At 59.1% G+C, this 18,736-nt stretch overlaps 1 protein-coding gene and 2 pseudogenes across 3 annotated transcripts in view; 1 reads left to right on the forward strand and 2 right to left on the reverse strand.

The window, feature by feature from the left end:
* The window catches only part of RPS6KA2 (ribosomal protein S6 kinase A2), a 160,539-nt gene that overhangs the window by 44,225 nt on the left and 97,578 nt on the right, over positions 1–18,736 (reverse strand). For all 3 annotated transcript variants that reach the window (XM_016128111.2, XM_016128110.2, XM_016128112.2), the window contains 2 exons: positions 8,520–8,636; positions 5,064–5,145 (listed from right to left, as the gene is read on the reverse strand). In XM_016128111.2, coding sequence (XP_015983597.2) covers positions 5,064–5,145; positions 8,520–8,636 — 199 coding nt within the window. The remainder of the gene's footprint in view (positions 1–5,063; positions 5,146–8,519; positions 8,637–18,736) is intronic.
* On the reverse strand, positions 1,739–1,857 carry LOC118605314 (annotated as a pseudogene).
* Positions 2,215–2,333, forward strand: LOC118605422 (annotated as a pseudogene).

An 18,736-nucleotide genomic window follows, 5' to 3' on the forward strand; every position in this document is an offset into this window, starting at 1 on the left:
ACGCCGCATGCAGCCCCCCCCCCCCCCCCCAGGACGAGGACGGCCCCTCGCGTGGCCGGCGCAGCCGTCGCCCCTGAGAAAGCCGGCGTCGCCCGGCACAGCGTCTCACGTCCGACCCGAACCCGAAGCCCCCGCCCCACGCCAACCACAGCCACTCGTCTTTTTCCTGCGCAGGATCCCGCCAAGCGTCACACGTTTGGTCTGGGGGTCGCAGTTCCCGACTCCGTTCGCCCCTAAACAGAGCGGCCCGTGCCTTTGCCCCCTGTGCTTCTCGATGGATTTCTCGGCAAGCCCAGGCCGGTTTGCCTGCAGATTCTCCCTCCTCCTAGGTTTGCTCGATTAACTGGTCGCTGTAATGCCTGTATTTCTTGCACACTGAGGTTAGGTCTGAGGCCTTTGTGAGATCGAGGCTAAACGTTTTGCGAAAATACCTGCGCGTGATGCGTGTGCCTGAGCGGCAGCAGACGAGGGCTGGGGCCGCATCGCTCGGGCTCTGTGGCGCTACACGAGGTGCGGGGTAAAGCGGCCGGCCATCGGCCTCTCCCTGACCCTCCGCGTGGCCCTCCGTAAGTGACGAGTCACCTGTGGGTTCCCTACGCGTCTGCGTCCAATGGCGACAGCGCACGCCTGTGATCCCCGCTGGAACCCCCGGGAAGACGAAGCGGCAATGCTCTCACTTCTGATGGGACCGGGGATAAAGGGAGCTCCCCCCCCCCCGAAAATAACTATGGACTACGGATTTAAAGGTTTTTAGTGATAACCAATCACAACATTCGTCTTTTGGGGGCCGCCCTTGTCCAAAGTTTAGCCGTCTGGGAATACGGGTGGCATTTGTTTCGAAGTGAAAACAAACAAGGTCACAGCTCACAGCGACAGCGACCAGAGACGCCGCGGGCGGCCGGGGACAGCCGAGCGCGCGTGGGTTCGCAGCGGCTGCGTCTCCACGTGCTCGGGAACAGCCGCTCTGCACAGCGCCCCGCGGACTCGGGGGCTCCTCCCCCGTGAGAACAGCCGCTCCGCACAGCGCCCCGCGGACTCAGGGGCTCCTCCCCCGTGAGAACAGCCGCTCCACACAGCGCCCCGCGGACTCGGGGGCGCCCCCCGCTCTCCGAGAGCACTCGCTGGTCGCGCACTGACCTCCTTTGAGTTGCACCTGACCACGGCGGGAACCGTTTCATCAAATCTGTCTCGACTCCTCAGTTCAAATGAGACTTTTTCTCAGTGACTTTTAATTAGTTTGACTGGTTTAAATTCACAGTGGAACAGTATGTTAAGTAACTTGAATCTCGGAATGTGACATGTACATTTATTTCAAGCAGTGGGCAACAGATGTCCCCAAGAAATCATTTCGTTCGAGCCATTCTCTAATTAAAAGCATCTCACTTGCTATTTAAAAAAAAAAGAAAAAAGAAAAAAAGTGGAAGTACTACTGACTGCATGAGCCAGCAATTCCACTCTTGGGTGTGTGTCCAAAACAACTAGAAACGGGGACTCTCACAGACCCTGCACCCCGTGTTCACAGCACATTATTCACAGTCGTCAGAAGGCGGAAGCCACCCGAGGGTCACTGACAGGCAAATGGACCAACAAAATGTGACGCATCCACATGGCAGAATATAATTCAGCCTTAAGAAAGAATAAAATTGTATTTGTTTTTTCAGATGAAGCAACCCTGGGCTGACCTCACAGATTGCAAGGACCCTGTCAGCTCACAATCCCTTGTTTTTTAATGTTTTTATGCTTATAGCACCTGGCCTTCCTAGGCGGTCTCCCATCCAAGTACTGACCAGGGCTGACCCTTCTTAGCTTCCGAGATCAGACGGGATCGGGCGCGTTCAGGGTGGCGTGGCCGGGGACAGGAATAAAACTTCGGTGCACGCTGCGACATGGATGAAGCTTGGCCACTCATGCGCAGCGAAACGAGTCAGTCACGAGGGACGAATGCCTGCGATCCCGCCTGTGCGCAGGGCCCGGCGCCGGCACGTCAGAGGCGGAAGTGGCGCCGGGTGACAGCGGCTGGGGGCGTGGAGTGGGCGCGTGTGTGATGGGGACAGGGTTCTGCTTGGGGGGACGAGAAGTTCTGGGGACGGAACGCAGCGATGGTTACACGACACCGTGAGTGTGCGTAATGCCACTGGCCGCTGGTTAGAGCGACCGATGTTATGTCGTGGGTTAGGGAAACCGAAGGCCAAATGCCCTGGAGGAACCGTTAAGATCTGCGGCCACACCACCCTGGTCGCGCTGGATCCCGGCTGGTCTAGGAAGCTAAGCAGGGTCGGACCTGGTCAGTCCTTGGATGGGAGACCGCCGAGGAAGACCAGGTGCTGTAGGTGTAAAAAAATAAAGGATTGAAAGCTGACAAGGTCCTTGCAATCTGTGAGGTCAACCAAGGGTTGCCTCGCCTAAAAAATAAAATAAAAAGATCTCACATTCGAATTTCTACGTGGCTGCCTAGTTTTAGTGAAAAAACAAATATATATTCCCTCCATACAATTTACACGGGCCTATTAAAGAGTTTCGTGTTGAAGAGAAACAAGTCCCCAAACCGGTCACAAAGAAGAATACCTAGACACGTCCGCGTGCGGACGGCTTTCTCCTAAAGGCAACGGAAGAATCAACACAGGAAGGAGTGAGGGCTGAGTTACCAAACACCGACAAACGGGCCGTCGGAAAAGACCACGACGCAAAGGGGCAAAAAAAAAAAAAAAAAAAAATTAGACCATCTGGAACCAACAGAAGAAGGGCCGGGAGCCCAGACAGACACAGTATCTAAACGCCCGAAGTGTAGAACAGCAGAGCAGGAGGGCGGGGCCCGCGCCGAGCCCCCGCACGCTGCAGCCCGGCGAGCCCGCGACGCGCGCCAGCCTGCGGGGTCTGACTCGGGGCAACGCGGCCCCTCCTGGGGGGCCGTGCTGCGGAGCACAGAGCCGCGAACTACCGCTCACGACCCCGGAGAAGAGGGGAGGAAGGGGCCAGGGAGCGGCGGGCGAGGAGCGTGGACTCGGGGCGGGGCAAGGCGTTGGCCCGGCCCCCCGGGGCGCCTTCCGGCTGCTCTGCGACACGCCCTTCGGGCTGCTGGCGCGGCGTCTTCGCCCAGACGGCCGTGGGGACCGCGTGGCTGTGCGCCCCGCGTGGCTGTGCGCCCCGCACGGCGCTCAGGGTGTGGGCAGCGGGAGACGCCCCTTTCCTGCGCGCCGCCCGTCTGCGGTTCCGGGGTGCGGCGGGGGTGGGGGAGCGCACAGGACGCGGGGCGCACAAGGTGTGGGGTCGTGGGCGGGGCCGACACAGAAGGACGGCGCCTTCGGGGACAGGGCGCCGCCCCGAGGGCCCGAGAAAGAGAGGGGTCAGTGCTGCTTTGGGGCGGGTGGGGGGAGGCTCTTCTACTGGGAAAATAAACCCCCTTCGGGGCAGAGACCCCCACGGACAGCTTCGCGCCTGTCTCCGCGTTCGCGCAGCGGAGGTGGCGGCGGCCGCAGGGGCCCGCAGCACCCGTGGTCGAGATGGGCCCTTCCCCTGACCCCAGGAGCCGCGGCCGAGCGCGTGGAGACCGAAGGCGGTAAGTGAAGCAGAAATAAGACCTGTTCCAACTGACGCACAGACTGAAGCCTGGTTTCTGAGTCGCTCTGTTTCTCAAGGAAGCGTCTCGGAGCCGGAGAAACGGAAGTGAATAAAACAGGCCTGGAAGTGAGGCTGGCAGGCTGGAGGCCACGGACTGACCAGGGGGGGTGCGCGATGTTGTCACCCATGGGGTGGGTCCAGGCCCGCTCCCCGTCCTGGTCCCCGGGGGCCTGCTGACATTCCTGATCTGTGCGGGGTGCTGGTCTCACAGAAGGGCGAGGATGGGGGGATGAGGGGGGGGTCCTTCAGGCCCGTTTCCCTCCCCCTCGCCAGGCTACCGTGAACTAACAAATGCCTAATTTAATTTCTTATTTCTATAGAACTGCTGCTAAGTGAAGACATTATTCTATTAAAAGTTGGGGGTAGAAAGTCAAGCCTTGTTTCCATGAACTTTCCCACACCCCGTTGTTTTCTGCACGTTTTAATGATGCATAGAAAAACTTAAAAAACGATTCTCTAATATTATAATGAGAATCTTGGAATATTTGGCCAAGTTCAACTGACAAACAGTATTAGAACTATAATTATACAATATAAAACATGCACCATGAAGAGCTTGCCTTAAACGTCTGCTCTTCATAACTCTGGCTTAAAACTGAGGTGCCTGCAACGAAGCTGGGCACCAGATCAGGGGACCCCAGACTGAGGACAAGAATCCCGGGGACGACTCGTGAAAAAGTCTAAGTCTGGGCTCTGACCCCAGGGGTCGACTCAGCAGGGCAGGCACGGGGCCGAGGAACCTGTTTCCAGCGACACCCCCCGCAACACACGGGACCCCGAGGCAGCCTCGGTCTGGCCGAAGCGGTCAGCACTGCCCTGCTGGCGGTGGTGACCTGAGCCCGGGTCTCCTTGCCCACCCTCCCGGCCTGGAGCCCACTCGCCCCTCGAACGGCGCCCCCGGGGGGCTCTCGCCCTCCTCTGCGCACGACGGAGCTCACGTCTCTACCTGTGTGGTCTGCGCGTCCACTGCCCTGCGTTGCTGGTTACACGTGGAGGGGAGCACGCGCCTTGTTTGCCGCCGGGCGGCACGTGACCTGAGTGCGAACGGAATCGCCTTTGCCCGGCCCGGCCTGCACTTGTGGAGGACGTCACGATGCGCGACCTCAGACCTCAGTGCCGCCTGGACGTCTTTGAGTTCGTGGCCCCAAAGGCCTGAGCACGAGTCCTCCGGCCTCGACAGGTGTCCCCCGACCCAGAGGGAAAGGCTCCCCGTCGCTCGGCGACAGTGAACACATGCGGAAGGACGTCCCTTGCATGACGTGGCTCTTCTCCGTGAGGCCCGGGAGCGCTCGCGGGGACGTGTTTACCGTCAGAGCGTTGTGTCCGGCCCTGTGGAGGCGCCTTCCGGCGCAGGGCGGCAGACGGGCGCGTGGGCGCGGCCCGGGCCAGTGCATGCCGCCCTCACATGCCTCACGTGTGGCCCGCCCCCTGTGCGAAGCCCTCACCTTTCAAGGTCGCTTTCTTCAGGACTTTCATTGCGTAGAGCTGTCGTGCGTCCGACCCCTTGACCTTCCGCACCAGGAACACCTTATGGAGAGAACACAGAGCACCTGAGCTCAACGCGACTCACTGTGCTTCCCCTACCTGATGTGACAGGGGCACCCAGGAAGTTTAGGGAAATTCCAGCAAATACACGCTGCAGGGAAAGTTCCACCTAATTCGGGGGTCCCCCACCCCTGGTACCGGTCCTTGGACCCGGGCCGCGGAGCAGGAGGTGAGCGGCGGGCAAGTGAGCGAAGCTTCGCCTGTGTCTGCAGCCGCCCCCAGCGCCAGCATCACCGCCTCAGCTCTGTCTCTGGTCCTCGGGCGTCAGATGCTCCTAGGAGCACCGGCCCCTGGTGCCACAAAGGCTGGGGACCGCTGGCCTAATGTACACAGCCCTGTGATGACATCATTACGTGTTTGTATGAAGACTCAGCATGTGCTTTTGGTGCCATTAACTTTCCATGAAACGTGTTACATGAAAAGCGAAAGACCAGTTGTGTAGAAACGCAGACGGCACACACGGGCTTTGAGGGCGCACCTGGCTGGCTGCGACCACCCCAGTGGCCCACGTGGAGGCCACCCCACGTCGCCGCCGGCCACGGAGCCGCTCTGAGCCCCGAGCCAGCAGCTTCCGTCACTTCGGCTCCCTTCCTCCGACACTGGCCCTGAGCGGATCACGTGTGCCAGCAGCCGTATTTCTAGACGGCCCTCCAGACTCAGCGATGTTAACACTTCCTGGGACGCTTTTCAGGTGACACTGCAGAGAGCCACTGGACAAACGCGGCCGCATTTTCTAAAGCGTTTCGTCACACTCTGGATTCAGCATTTAACTTGCTCTCGGCTTGGGGATGAGGCCGTGTCTCTTGTCCCCGGCACCACGGCCCCCGGGCTCCCCAGAACCGCCATGGCGGCGCTTTGAACAGGTCAGGAAGAGCCACGGCCATCGGCACTGTGCCGGAAACTGGCCAGGCGCTGGCTCCCGGCTGCCCACGCTCTGGGGATGGAGCCCTGGGAGAGCGCACGCGAGTGTGGTCCGTAGTGGACGCTGGGCTGCCGGCCTCGGCCGTCCCTGCTCCAGGGCTGAGTCCTCGGGGGTTAGTGTCGCGTCTGTGACAGGGACGATCTCGTGGCCGCACAGCAGACGGCAGAGGCCGAGGGGAGCAGCTGGTGACGACTCCTGCAGCCGGGGCAGGGGAAGCTGGTGCCCGCTGGGAGCAGTCTGGGGACAGGCGCAGGCAGCCGCAGGTGGCAGAGACCCAGTCTCACGCGCTCTGTGTCGTCACGGTGGCTGCCGGTGCCCGACGCGGGCTCCACAATGCCCCGGGCCGAGGGGCGGGCTGCAGAGCAACGACCCCTCCCCCCTTCCCGCACCCGTCCCCAGGCCCGGACCGTCCCTCCCGTCACTGGCCGAGTTGGGTGGCGGTGGGGGTCAGACCTCGCGGCCGCTGCGCCGGCCCTGCTGTGACCTCTCGCTGTGGTCCTGACCTCCCCCGCCTTACTCCTCCCACCACGGCGGCCAGGAAGGGGCATGGCGGGGCCACCATGAAGACGGTGGCCCCAGGGGGATGCTGCCAATGCCGTCGTCACCTGCCGTCTTCCAAAGAATGTTCTTTAAAGCAAAACTGAAATTCAAAATGTGAAATTTGGAGGGACTCGGAAGTGGCCTCCTCCCCCTCGGCGTCCAGCACCACGGCCTCGGTCTGTTTCCACAGAGCTCAGAAAGCCCCGCCCCAGCTCTGCGGTCACCAGGCACCGTGACGCGGGGGCGGCATCGCTGTGCAGAGTCCCGCGGGGCGACTCGTCCGCTGCGATGGGCCAGCGCCCCCCTGCGCCCCGTCCGTGAGGCAGGCCCGGGGGACCCCGTGGAGCCCGGCTGGCCCGGCTGGCGACAGGACACACGCGGCTACGTCTCGCACGGGAGGGAGGGGACGCCCCTGTGCCGGCCTCTGCCTCCCCGCCGTGTCTCCCAGAGAAGGGACCGTGCGCCTGTCCCCTCCCCGGCATGTCTGACGCCCGGCGGACGCGCCCTCCGCGCCTGGGCCTCCAGCGACGGCTCTGTGCGCTGTGCAGGACCGAAGCCCGCGCTTCCAGAAAGACCCGAGAAACCGCATGAAACGGCCAATTTTGTAAGCCACAAAATGTTGAATTCTGGCGATTTCGTATGCGTCATCTAGTGAGTTCGTGCAGACGTTAGCGTGAACACGCTCCCTGCCACACGGCGCTGTGGGCGAGAAGAAGAGAGAGGCCACTCCGCCGCGCGGGAACGCCGAAAGGCGCACTTTGCCAACGGCCACGTTGTCGCGGGCTGTGGATCGTACGGGACGTCGCTCACGTGCTAGTGGCCCTACGTGGCGTGGATGGTGGCCAGCGCTCACGTTGGCAGCCAGGTCTCGGGGGCATGGTGAGATCGGGCGCGCGTCCGGGGACCCCCACCCTGAGGCCCCCCACCCCGTCCCCCGTAACGGCCACTGCGCAGAGCCGGACTCCGTCCCGCTTATGCCCCAGGCGCTGATCCGACGTTCTGGGAATCGCGGGGCAAGGTCCGCGTCCCCAGCACTCGCCGAGGGCGGAGAGGCCAGCGCTGCGCTGGACAACCCACTTATCCCAGCGCGCGCGGCGCCCATGGCCCCCGGCGATGTGCGCGGTGATGTGCGCGGCGATGTGCGCATGCGGCTCACGCAGAGCGCCGGCTGCGGGCTGCTGCTCGTCTCCTCAGGGGCGGCGGCCTTTGCTGCGGTTTGAAGGCGCAAAGGAAGGGAAAGGAACGATCTGCGCGCAGATGCGGCTCAGGCGGCTGGCGGGAGGGGTCCGTGCCGTGTGCACCCCCGGTGATCGCATCGCCCCACTCTGCAGACGGGGAACCTGAGGCTTAAGGGGCGAGGTAACCCTGCAAGCCTCGCGGAGGGGCAGGGGGGCGGCTGCTGTTCCCCGCTTCCTGCCTCCTCCGTGACCACCCCGAAGGCCGTTTTGCCCTTCTTTCTTGTTCTCTTATATTTTTTGGTTTCTTTGAAAAAAATGCCCGTCGAGGATGCCCTGGCTCACGTTCAACCACCTACTCGCCAGGGCGACACCCTGAAGCCCAGGGCAGCTGCTGGAAGAGGGGAGCGTGTGACACTCCCACGTGCACAGCGGCCCCGCTTCGCACAGCAGCGGCGACAGCTCCGGCCACGCCCCGCGAGGCCGCGGTTCCGACGCGCGTGTGGCTCGGTGGCCTGGACGCTGCGGAGTGAGGGCCGCCTGCAGGTGTCACCCCATCGGCCGCGGGGCCACGCTTCCTTGGTGTTCAGGAGGCATCCCCGCCACCTCTGCCGTCACCAGACATTCGAGGACTTTCGTCTGGAGACCGGGGTTGGGGGTGCGGGTGGCCAGCTGCAGGGGAACGCGACTCCCTCGGAGGGACTCAGAGACGGACTCACCTTTCCGTAGGATCCTTGTCCTAAAACCTTCAGCAGTTCAAACTGGGAGGGGTCTGCCTTCTCGAACCCTTCTTTCACATGGTGGCTGATGTCAATCTCCTTGACAACGCCTTCTTCCTATGAGAGAGCAGTGACAGGCAATAAACATGCAGATCGAGAGCGTCTCTCGTCACCCTGCCCTGGGGTCAGGACAGGCTGGGTACGTGTGGGTTTTCAGGACTGGGCTTTAAAAGTCATGATACCATGTAGTTTCACACAATCACCTTAGTCATTTGTGCTAATTAGTCCATTTGCAGACCAATGGCCGCCTCTGCTTTTCTCTGTGGCTTCTTGTCACTCGGTCTTACCGATATCTCAGGGAAGTGTAAAGAGACCCTCAGTGAAATCTGCTCTGCTTCTCGACAGTTTGGACAGAAGTTTGGATAAGGACGGACATGGAAACCATGGGACAAAACGGTCCTGAGAATTCGTTTCAGTGTCTACAGGACCATGCTCAAAAGGTCACCGACGGGTCCCACGCATGGGAAAGTCCACGAAATCCCTATTTCTATCTCCTTATGCGAGCCGCCCCTGAAATGTTCGCCTCGGCTAAAACAAAGACCGTCCCACTGCCATCTGAGAGATGCCGGTTCAGAAGAAGCAAAGATTTTCTGCCCATCCAGAAGCAGGATTTCCCAGGAAGAAAAAGGTCCCTTGATCTTTAGATCAAAACACTGATAGAAATCACTAGACACTCCCATCAGAGAACTTCTTGTCCCCAAAGATGCATAATATCACTCGGTGAAGGACCGAGCTGTCACCCGAGGGCCAGCAACAGGGACCTGGGGACTCGGAGAGCTGGAGCTTTTCCTGACAGGAGCCTGGTGTCCTTGAACTGAGCTCTGTGTGGCTCTGAGTTCCCACTGACTTCGTCCCCAGTTACATACGCTTCCGGCCCTGGGCTGGCTACTGAGACGCATGGAACCGGCCAGCCGAAAAGCTCTGAAAATAGCTAAAAATAGCTGCCAGGGACTGCGCGCACACTGCGCTCTGGGCGCTCAGGACCCTCCATGCATTGTTCCCTTTCTTCCTTAAAAATACTGAGGTGGAGCTTTCGCCCGATTGAGGTCACACGACTAGAGGACTTGGGTTTTTGGCCAAGGGCTACTGTGAAGCCACATGTCCTCCCTTTATTTCAAGCTCAGACCAAGTATTTTCAAGGGAAATCATAACAGCGATAATGTGCACTACAGCGGTCTCTAAAAGGGTACGGGTTTCATCTCCACGTAACCGACATCAGACGCCCTGAAGCGGAGAAAGCGCACTCAGCCGGCCAGCGGCCTGGGCGCGTGCGTGCTCACCACCGACGGACCGCGACGGGGGCGTCATTGGCACAGAAGGGGAGTAACGGGGCCGTCCCAAAGTGCACTGGTCAGCCCGCACCGCAGGGCCCGCGGCTCCCGCCCAGCAAGAGCCACATGGGCGGGCGCCTCGGGGGGGGGGGGGGGATGGGGCGTGGCCACGGCACTGCCCCGCCCACCGCAGCACTGCCCCACCCACCACATCGCTGCCCCGCCCACCATAGCACTGCCCCGCCCACCACGGCGCTGACCCCGTGTCGCCAGGCCACTCAGTAGCCTGGCCTGGAGGCGGAGGACCTCCCTCTGCCCCTGCGCCGTCAAGCCGCCCTGGGGTCCCCGACAGGTACGAGGACGGTCCCCCTCAGGCCACTGGCCCTGGGGAAGGGCACAGACGCGGCCTGGATGCGCCTGCGCCTGCCCTGGCACTTTTCCTGCTCGCAACAGCATTTTTGGTAAAAACACTGGTTTTGTACTTGTGAGAACGAGTTGCCGAGGTGGATTCTCCGGGTCGTCCATGGCCCGCCCGAGCTCGGTGAGGAGACGCCGCCCGTGGCTGCTCCGCACGCGTGGGCAGGGCGCGGGCCAGGCCAGCGGTGGGGTGCCCTGTCGAGGTCCCCGCCCGGTGGAGGTGGCACCGGACGCGCTCGGTGGCCTGTGGCCTGCGAGACGCGGGCCCCTCTTGCTCTCTCCATTCCCAATCGGGAAAGAGGAGCCGGGCACCTTAGGCTCGCCGTGGGCACCGTGTGACCCTATGCAGCATGGCTGCTGCGGGCTCTGGCTCCCCACTCAGAACATGAGGTGGAAAGCTGAAGTACAAGAACGTTCTCCAAGTCCCCACAGAAACGTTTCCCTTCCACTGACTTATCAGAAACGGAAGGCTGTTACCCAAACAGGAACGAATGTGCCCGGTCTGTTAGAAGCGCGTCTTGGCACGGGGCCATGGCCGCCCTAGACCTACGGCACTGCGCAGCCTGAGTCACCCAGAACCCCAATTTCCTCCTGAAATAACTTCACCACGCAGCTGTTAACGCAACGCCCACAGTATGAAACAGGTAATAACTCACCAATCACATTTGTGACTTCACTGTGGTAACGTGAACACATTAACAGTCATGGTGCTGAATAAAAAGTAAAATTCAACTCGGCCCAAAAGCTTTGGGGGGGGGGTGTCCAGGAGGTGGCCGAGGAGGCAGGTGAGCACAGGGGCACAGACTCTGCACCTGCCGGCTCCTCTCTGAGCACGCCTCACAGCACAGGTGTGTTTGCTGAAGGTGTCCACATCATTTCTGTTCTTCCGTTGCTCATTTTGGAGGGCCAGAGGCCCAGGATGGGGACGATAGGTCGCTCAGGCTGCTGGGACCCCAGAGGGCCCACCTCCGCCTCTGTGAGCCCATCACCCACACAGGCTCGCCCAGCCCTGGCAGGACCCTGCCACACCCAGCTCTGCACCCCAGAACCCCAGGACAGCCTGTGCCTGGGGCGTAAACCTCTGATCTAACTCCTCACCTTCTCAAGAATGTTGGGGTCCACATCCTGGCTCCTCTCTCCCCGGTCCCCCCACCCCCAGCTCCATTTCAGCATTCCGCCTTCCTGAGTGATCACCTTAACATTTCAAATCCAAGGTGCAGACACAGACCTTTCGACCCTTCAAGTTTTGTGTAGATTTTTGCTGTCAAGTATTTAGAGCAGAGGCCCAAAGCACACAGCGAGCTCTGCCTCTGAGAATGGTGTAGGGGCCTCCAGGCCTCCCCGTTACGGTGCAGTCTATTTCCTATTTAAATGAAGAAAGTCTTTAATGGCCAAGCATCTCAACCACTGTGGAAAAGGAACCGAGAGGGTCACATCTCGGACTTCAGAGCTCTGCGTTCGTGCTGAGGTTTCAGCTGGAGCTTGTCTCAAGATACCTTTGTTCTTCTCTTTCCTAAGAACTTAAAAAAATGGGGGGAGAGAAAGGTCTGGAAGGCAGTGCTGACTGGGGGCGGCGTCCGCAGAGCGCACCCAGGGAGGCGGGCGGGAGCATGTCCTGCACACCTGCTCCAGCCGGGTCCCGACGGGGTGGCCCAGTCTCTGGATTGTTTTGTGATTATTGCCCTGAAGGGCAACTAGAATTAAATATTATTCGAGTCTTGTTTTAAAATAAATGCTTTTTTCCCTTTTACGGGGCAGGTCATCTTATCTAAAACTCTGGATTTTGAAGCCATTCCTCTAAGAAAATAAAGTCTGTTCCTAAACTCTCTACAAACAGGACTGAACGTTTGGTTTCCAGCATGACTTCTGTGAACGGCATTTTTTCAAGTAGCTCGGGGAACGGTTGATGGGGGCAGAAGAAACCGGTACCACGGCCAGCGGCTCGCTCCACAAGTGAAGGTTCTAAAAACGTTCTCGTGTGAGGGATAAAAACAGGAGAAATAAATTGCTCAAATGGCATTTACGTATGACAAAATTGTTTGTGGCGAAGAATTTTGAACCCCCGTTGACCGGTGTTTGGAGTTCTGACTGACAGGAGGAAGTTGGGACTGTTCCCCCGGCTGCCGGGCGAGAAATGGCCGGAGGGAGCCAGCCACAGCTGTTGAGTCTTCTCTGGCCCAAGGTCACCCTCTCAGGTAACTTCCACTGCTCGGAATTAGATGCTCCTATGTCATTAAGAGGACAATATTTATGAAAAGTAAATGCAAATTAAAAGTGGTGACTGTTAAAATGAAGACCGGGCGGGTGCTGGCTTTACCTCCCTAGCAGGGGGGCGTGGTCTCCCAGAAGTCAGACCCCCGTGTGGGAAGCAGTCCCCAGGACGATCACGGGGACCTGGAGGGGACATGGCCCGCTGTGCCTCCCGAGGCCCGGCCTGGCCTGTGCAGGGTGTCAGGCTCCACTGGGGCTGCGGGCTGACCAGCCCCGAGTTCACGGGCTGTGTCAGCTGCCCCCTAGGGGAGGTGGGCTTGGCCGTCCACTTCCCTGGGGTCCTGCTGTCACCCACGGTGGCTTCTGGGAGTCCCCTGCGAACTTCCCAACCCTCATTCATTTATATGCTTTAAACAGGATATTTCTCCAGAACTTTTGCTGTTTTCAGCAAGAAGGCTCGCCATGCCTGGCCTAGGGCACGTTCGGGGACGTTCAGGGGAGACAGGAGCCACCGGGCAGTCCCCGCAGCAACCATGGGAAGCGGAGTGGGTGCCCGAAGGTCCTCGCGGGAGGAGAGGTCCCCCAGGCGGGTGCCGGCTGGGTGTCCATGGCTCGCAGGTCAAGCTCCAGCACTGAGGACCACACGCTGTCACTAGGCGGTCCTGGGGTGGAGGGGCTCAGGAGACCCTCGTTCCTGAGCAGGACGTGAAGAACACTGCCGGGCGAGAGCTGGCGTGGTGACGGTCGGCCGCACCCCGGGGTGGGGGGCACACACAGATGGCGGCCACACCCCACTCTCCCTTCCTCACTCAGGGGTGCACAGTGCGCACGAGAGGGTGCACCCAGGTGTGGGGAAAGGTCCTCACAGGCTTTGAGGTTCCAATGACGACCCGAGGGGTCAGTAAGTCAAGGAGACCACACCCACGCCCGCGAGATCACGGGCACAAGCTGCCTGGTTTTTTTTCCAGAAAAGGGAAAATTTCGTTTGTCTGAATGTCATCTTCTCCAAGACTTAATTATTTACTTATTTCTAACTTGATATATCAGTTTTTTTTTCTTTAAAATCGACAGTTTGGTAAACACATCTGTCAGCAGGAGCTGGGGATACCGGAGAGGTTTCCGATGACGCGGAGCGAGGAAACGCTGGACCGACAGGCGCTTGCACTGGGCTGCGCCGCGTGGAGCCCGTGACACCCGCCCACGGACGCCCGGCCTCCCGCGCGCAGCGCCCGCCACCCGCGTCGGGAACGGGCTGAGCGGCCGCGTGGCGGACGCGCGCAGAGCTGCGTAACTGGAGGCGGAAGGCGGGTCTATGGCGTCGTCACAGAAGCTTCAGCTGTGTGGCCGGGGGCCCGAACGGTCTGCAGTTTGAACCTGCAAATGGAAGAGACTGTTCTCCGAGACGATGCGGAAATTCGAAGTCTGGGCGGGCTGTCGCTTTTCCGGCCACACCCGGGAGGTCTGGGAGCGTGCAGGGCACACGGTGACAATGTGCGGACGCTCCAGCACCAGCTGGCGAACCAGACCCAAGAGGGACTCGAGGGCGATCGCCACGCTCTTGGGCGAAGCCAGGGGCTGTCTGAATGCGGTCCTTCACACGCCCATCAGAGGATGGGAGGACGGACCAGTGGGACCCATTCCGCTCCCTGGAGGGCAGAGAGACGGGCGTGCACTAGACACACTGGCTGAGCACCTGGGGTGACACCTACGGGCTGAGCACCCGGGGTGACACCTACGCAGGGAAAGGTAATTTGGGTCTGTGAAGAAAAATCCGTTTAAGCGAGATTGTTTAATGGTCCAACAGACACACAGCGATCGCCATGGAAGCGCCCCGCCCGGCAGGCGTGTGTCACAGCCCTTCCTCTGAAAGGAGAGACCCGAAGGCCCCCTCCCCAGCAGCGGGGGAGGGGGGCCGCTCAGGGTTTGTGACCTGCAGGGTGCAGATGAGGGTGCGATAACCTCTCAGCAAATGCGAGTGGTTTGCAAAAGGACTATAAGAGGCCCCGGGGGGGATGGCAGCTTGCCTCGCCCAGGGCGAGCGTGCTTGATGAGGCCATGATTAGGGGACCGAGGACGGTGCCCCGTAAAGAATTTTATGTCACAGACAGAGCAATGAGCCACAAGGCAGGAACGGAGGCAAAGGGCCGGAGTCCTTGTTCTGCAGCCAGAAACGGCGCCGGGACTGGAACAGCCGCCGGCCGAGCCGGGCGGCCGGGCGGGCGCTGGGCGCCAAGTGCTCCTCGTTCCACACAGAAGCCCACGGCCGCGCGCTCACGCGCTCTGACCCAGGGCGCCTCTCCCGGACCGCGAAGACACGGAGCGCGGCAGGCGGGGGTCGCGACGTCCGGGTGTGCATCAGGCGTCCAGCAAACGCGAGGCATCGACCGCACAGCGACACCTCCGCCGAGCGCCAGTTGACGCAGGCGTTGGAAACGAAACGCTCAGGTAAGAGCCAGCACAGAGGGTGGCTGGGCGCTGGGAACGCCGCACGGCACCGCGGGACCAGGGAAGCGCCCCGCAAACACAGAGACGCGCGTGACCGGCGGCGGAGGCCCCCGCGGGAGCGCGCAGCTCTCCGAGCGCCGGTGCCGGCTGAACGCGAGCGAGGCGCTTGGCGGTGCGGACGGGCTTGCTGCACCGCGGGTGTGGAAACGCAGAGACCTCGGGGAGCCGGAAACGGCTTTGAGGAGGAACAGCCCGGCGGGAGGCCTCGCTGCCCCAGGGGGTGTCGCGCTGTGGCTCCGGCCACCCGAGAGGCACCGCAGGCCGACGGGACGGACGGGACCCTGGAGCAGACCCGCTCGGGGCCGCCCGACCCACGCGGCAGGCCTGAGAACAGCTGCCCTGGGGCACGGGACGGCACAGACGGGGGGCCCCGGATGCCGAAGGCGGGGGTAAAAAAGACACTCGCTACAAATCCCGGACCTCGGACTCAGGAAAAAATTCTTACACATGACAGTAAGAGCGTGACCCAAAAAAGGAAAAAAAAAGTTAAACTTAATCAAACTTTAAAACGTTTGCTCTGTACTCACGGACATGGACCATACACTAGTGGTCAGCAGGGGCGGAGGGAGGGGCAGGCAGACGGGGCAGCGGGGTCAGATACGCGGTGACGGGAAGAAACTGACTGTGGGCGGTGAACGCGCAGTGTGAACACACACACGCCTTCCTGCAGAAGTGTGCGGATGACCCCTCCCGGGTCTCGGTCACCGATGTCACCGTATAAAGAACAAACGGATAGATAGATGAATAAATTAAACATTTGCTCTGCTAAGAAGATTAAAGAAAATCTATAGACTAGAAGAAATATTTGTAAACCACTTAGCCGACAAAGGTTTTGTATCTATAACATATAGAGATTTTTCAAACTTTAATAGTAAAATAAAGCAACTGAATTTAAAAATGGGCAAAAGAGAAAGAGTCATTTTTCACAAAAAAAGACATATAGATGGTAAATAAGCACATGAAGATACAGTCAACATCATTAGCCATTAGAGAAATGTAAAACTGTAGTTAAATGTCACTACACACCCATCGATGACTAAATGGAAACAGCAACAACCTCGACTGCTGGCCTCGGTGCAGAGAGCGAGACTCACGCGGGGCTGGGCAGGACACGGTCCGCAGCTTCTCAGCAAACGCAGTGCGCGGCTGCGTGCCCGCCACATCTGCATTCCGGGGCGTTTACCCCGGAGAAGTGAGGACCTTGCGGCTCACCAGCGTCACCCTGACCGGAAGCCGCCCGGACCCCCAGCGGGTGCGGGGTGCACAAACTGAGAGCTTGTCCCGCAGCAACAGAAAGGGACCAACCCCGACACACACGACTGCGCTGACTCTCCACGGAGAACCCTGAGCAAAGACGGCCAGTCTCGAGAGGCTCCGCGGACTCACTTCCATCCGCGCGACCCTCCCGACTGGTGTCTGCGGAGGGGAGGGCTGGGTGTGTGTGCGCGTCCACAAGACCAGCAGGGGAGGCCGCTGTGCTGAAGCAACTCGGTCTTGACCGTGGTGACACGAATCTGCACACATTATAAAGCTGCACAGCACTAGGTGCACGTGTGTGCACACACGCACACTCACACACACACACACACACACGCTCACACTCACAAAGGAGTCCATGTGAAATGGGAAATCTGATTGCATCGAATGCCGAACTCCTAGTTTCATGCCGTCGCATAGTTTTGTAAAATGTCACCGAGGGAAACCTGAGCAGACAGCGCGGCGGTGCCCTGAGTGCGTTTGCAACCTCCCGTGACTCAGAGCAAAATAGAATTTTCTTAGTGACTTTGAGGTCTATTTGGCAATGCTGAAAGAGCCTAGAATGTTTCACATTAAAGAAGGCGCTAAATAAATTTTATATACGTGATTATCACGACATTTAAAAGATTTATAGGAAAGATAAGAAATAATCTGAGATATTAATGTTGATAATATTAGAAGACTATAAATAATTTTATTTCCTTTGTTTTCTAATTTTTTTTTTTATATAGCAATATAAAAATGACCAAGATGACCCAGGCTTCTACATAAGAAAATTTTAACAATAAAGTCACCTCACTATCTGTCTATGTGGGGGTCCCACATTCAGCCACTGCTATCATGTCCAGCTACACTGAAATACAATGGAAAGTTTAGGCAAAATTAACTGAATTAATTAAGTAAATAAGATCAAATAATTCACTGCAAGAGAACAAAAATGTGGAAGCCAACATTAAATAATTCAGATATTATTTCTGGAGGCAAAGAATCAACCTATCATTTGATGGGAAAAAAGGCTCAATATCTGAAGCAATTAAAATTTTTATCCTCCACATGCAAGACCCGTCGTATAGATCCGCGCAGAACTTCCAGTCAGGCACAGACGGCAAACATGAACACGTGTGTGCACACGGAGGCCGACGCGGGCTTCCAGCCTGGCAGGCAGCCGGGCGTTGGCAGGTCCTCTCCCGGGAGGTGGGCTGTTTGCGGGTGGGTGGTGTGAGTTACTAGAAACTGGCAAACAAAAAAACTGGCTTAAAGTGAAAGTAAAGATGATTGTTACAGCTAATTAGGCAACTGAGTTAAGTGTGATACATTTGTTTCTCTTAAATAATTTTGTAGCTATAAATAGGAAGGGTTTAAATTCCTTTTCTGGAACAGTCATGAGTAATAAGTGAAATAAATTGTAGCCACTTTTGTAACGAGTGTGTTGGATGAATAATAACCCTCTAGTGGCTGAGGGAAGGTCCCGAGTGGGTGGCGCGCTCCACGGGGCCCCAATAAACGCGGTGCCTGGGCCGCGGGAGAGGACTCTCTGTCGACACTCTGGTCCCAGCTACTTTTCCGGTTGCCAGCTAAATGTGGGTTGCCCCAGAGGCCCATAGAGAAGATGGCCAGGGCCAGCCCGGTGACCCCTTCCAGGACGCGCAGGGCACGTGGCCGGCCCTGTCGCGTGATTCTCACTGCGTCCAGACAGGAGACCATCGGTCGTGAGCTTCAGAACTAAGTTTAAACAATTTTAGTGGTAATGTGTAGAAAGTCTTCTACCAATTTCCAAAACTGTTGAAAAGATGAAACTTTTAGATAAAAACCCCATTTAAAGAAGTCAGCAAAATAACTGTCCCCCTTTCTTTTTTAAAACCAACTAAGCTGACATTTAAAAAGATTATGAAACATTCTGCTAAGAAAAAAACTCAGACATGGCTGTACGTTTTCGAACGCCGCCACCAGCCTGCCCCACCCCACTGCCCTCGACCCTGGCAGGGCTGCCAGAGCCCGGTCAGCAGCCCCGAAGCGACCGACTCCAGTGGCGTTTGGCTAACGGCTGACACCCAGGCACGCGTCAGTGGTGGCCAAGGCGAGCCACAGACCCCAGACTTCCCCAGGGCCCGGCACGGAGGGAGTGTTTCGAGCGAGGGGACAAACCGACTTTTCAGGCTCACACAGCGCAGCCCACGGCATCCGGCTGCTGGTCCCCAGCACGGAGGCCGGGCAGCGGAGCCGGCCCCCTCTCCTGACGCCCCGGTTCCCGTGACCCGCGGTGCCCTCCGCAGGCTGCTTGCCGGGTGTCAAGCTCGTCACCCGCTGACCCTCCCATCGGCCTGGCCCCTTGTGCGAACAGCTGTCCTGGGCCTGGCCCCCTCCTGCCGAGCCACGGGCCCGGCACGCAGTGTCACCCCGTGGGTGTCTGTGCAGAAGCGTGTGCACAGGGCGCGGGCGGTTTGCAGCATGTCACACCCTCACGCTTGGCATTTCACGGGACGCCTGGCTCAAAGC

This window comes from Rousettus aegyptiacus, unplaced genomic scaffold (assembly GCF_014176215.1).
Source record: "Rousettus aegyptiacus isolate mRouAeg1 unplaced genomic scaffold, mRouAeg1.p scaffold_m13_p_1, whole genome shotgun sequence".
Taxonomy (NCBI): domain Eukaryota; kingdom Metazoa; phylum Chordata; class Mammalia; order Chiroptera; family Pteropodidae; genus Rousettus; species Rousettus aegyptiacus.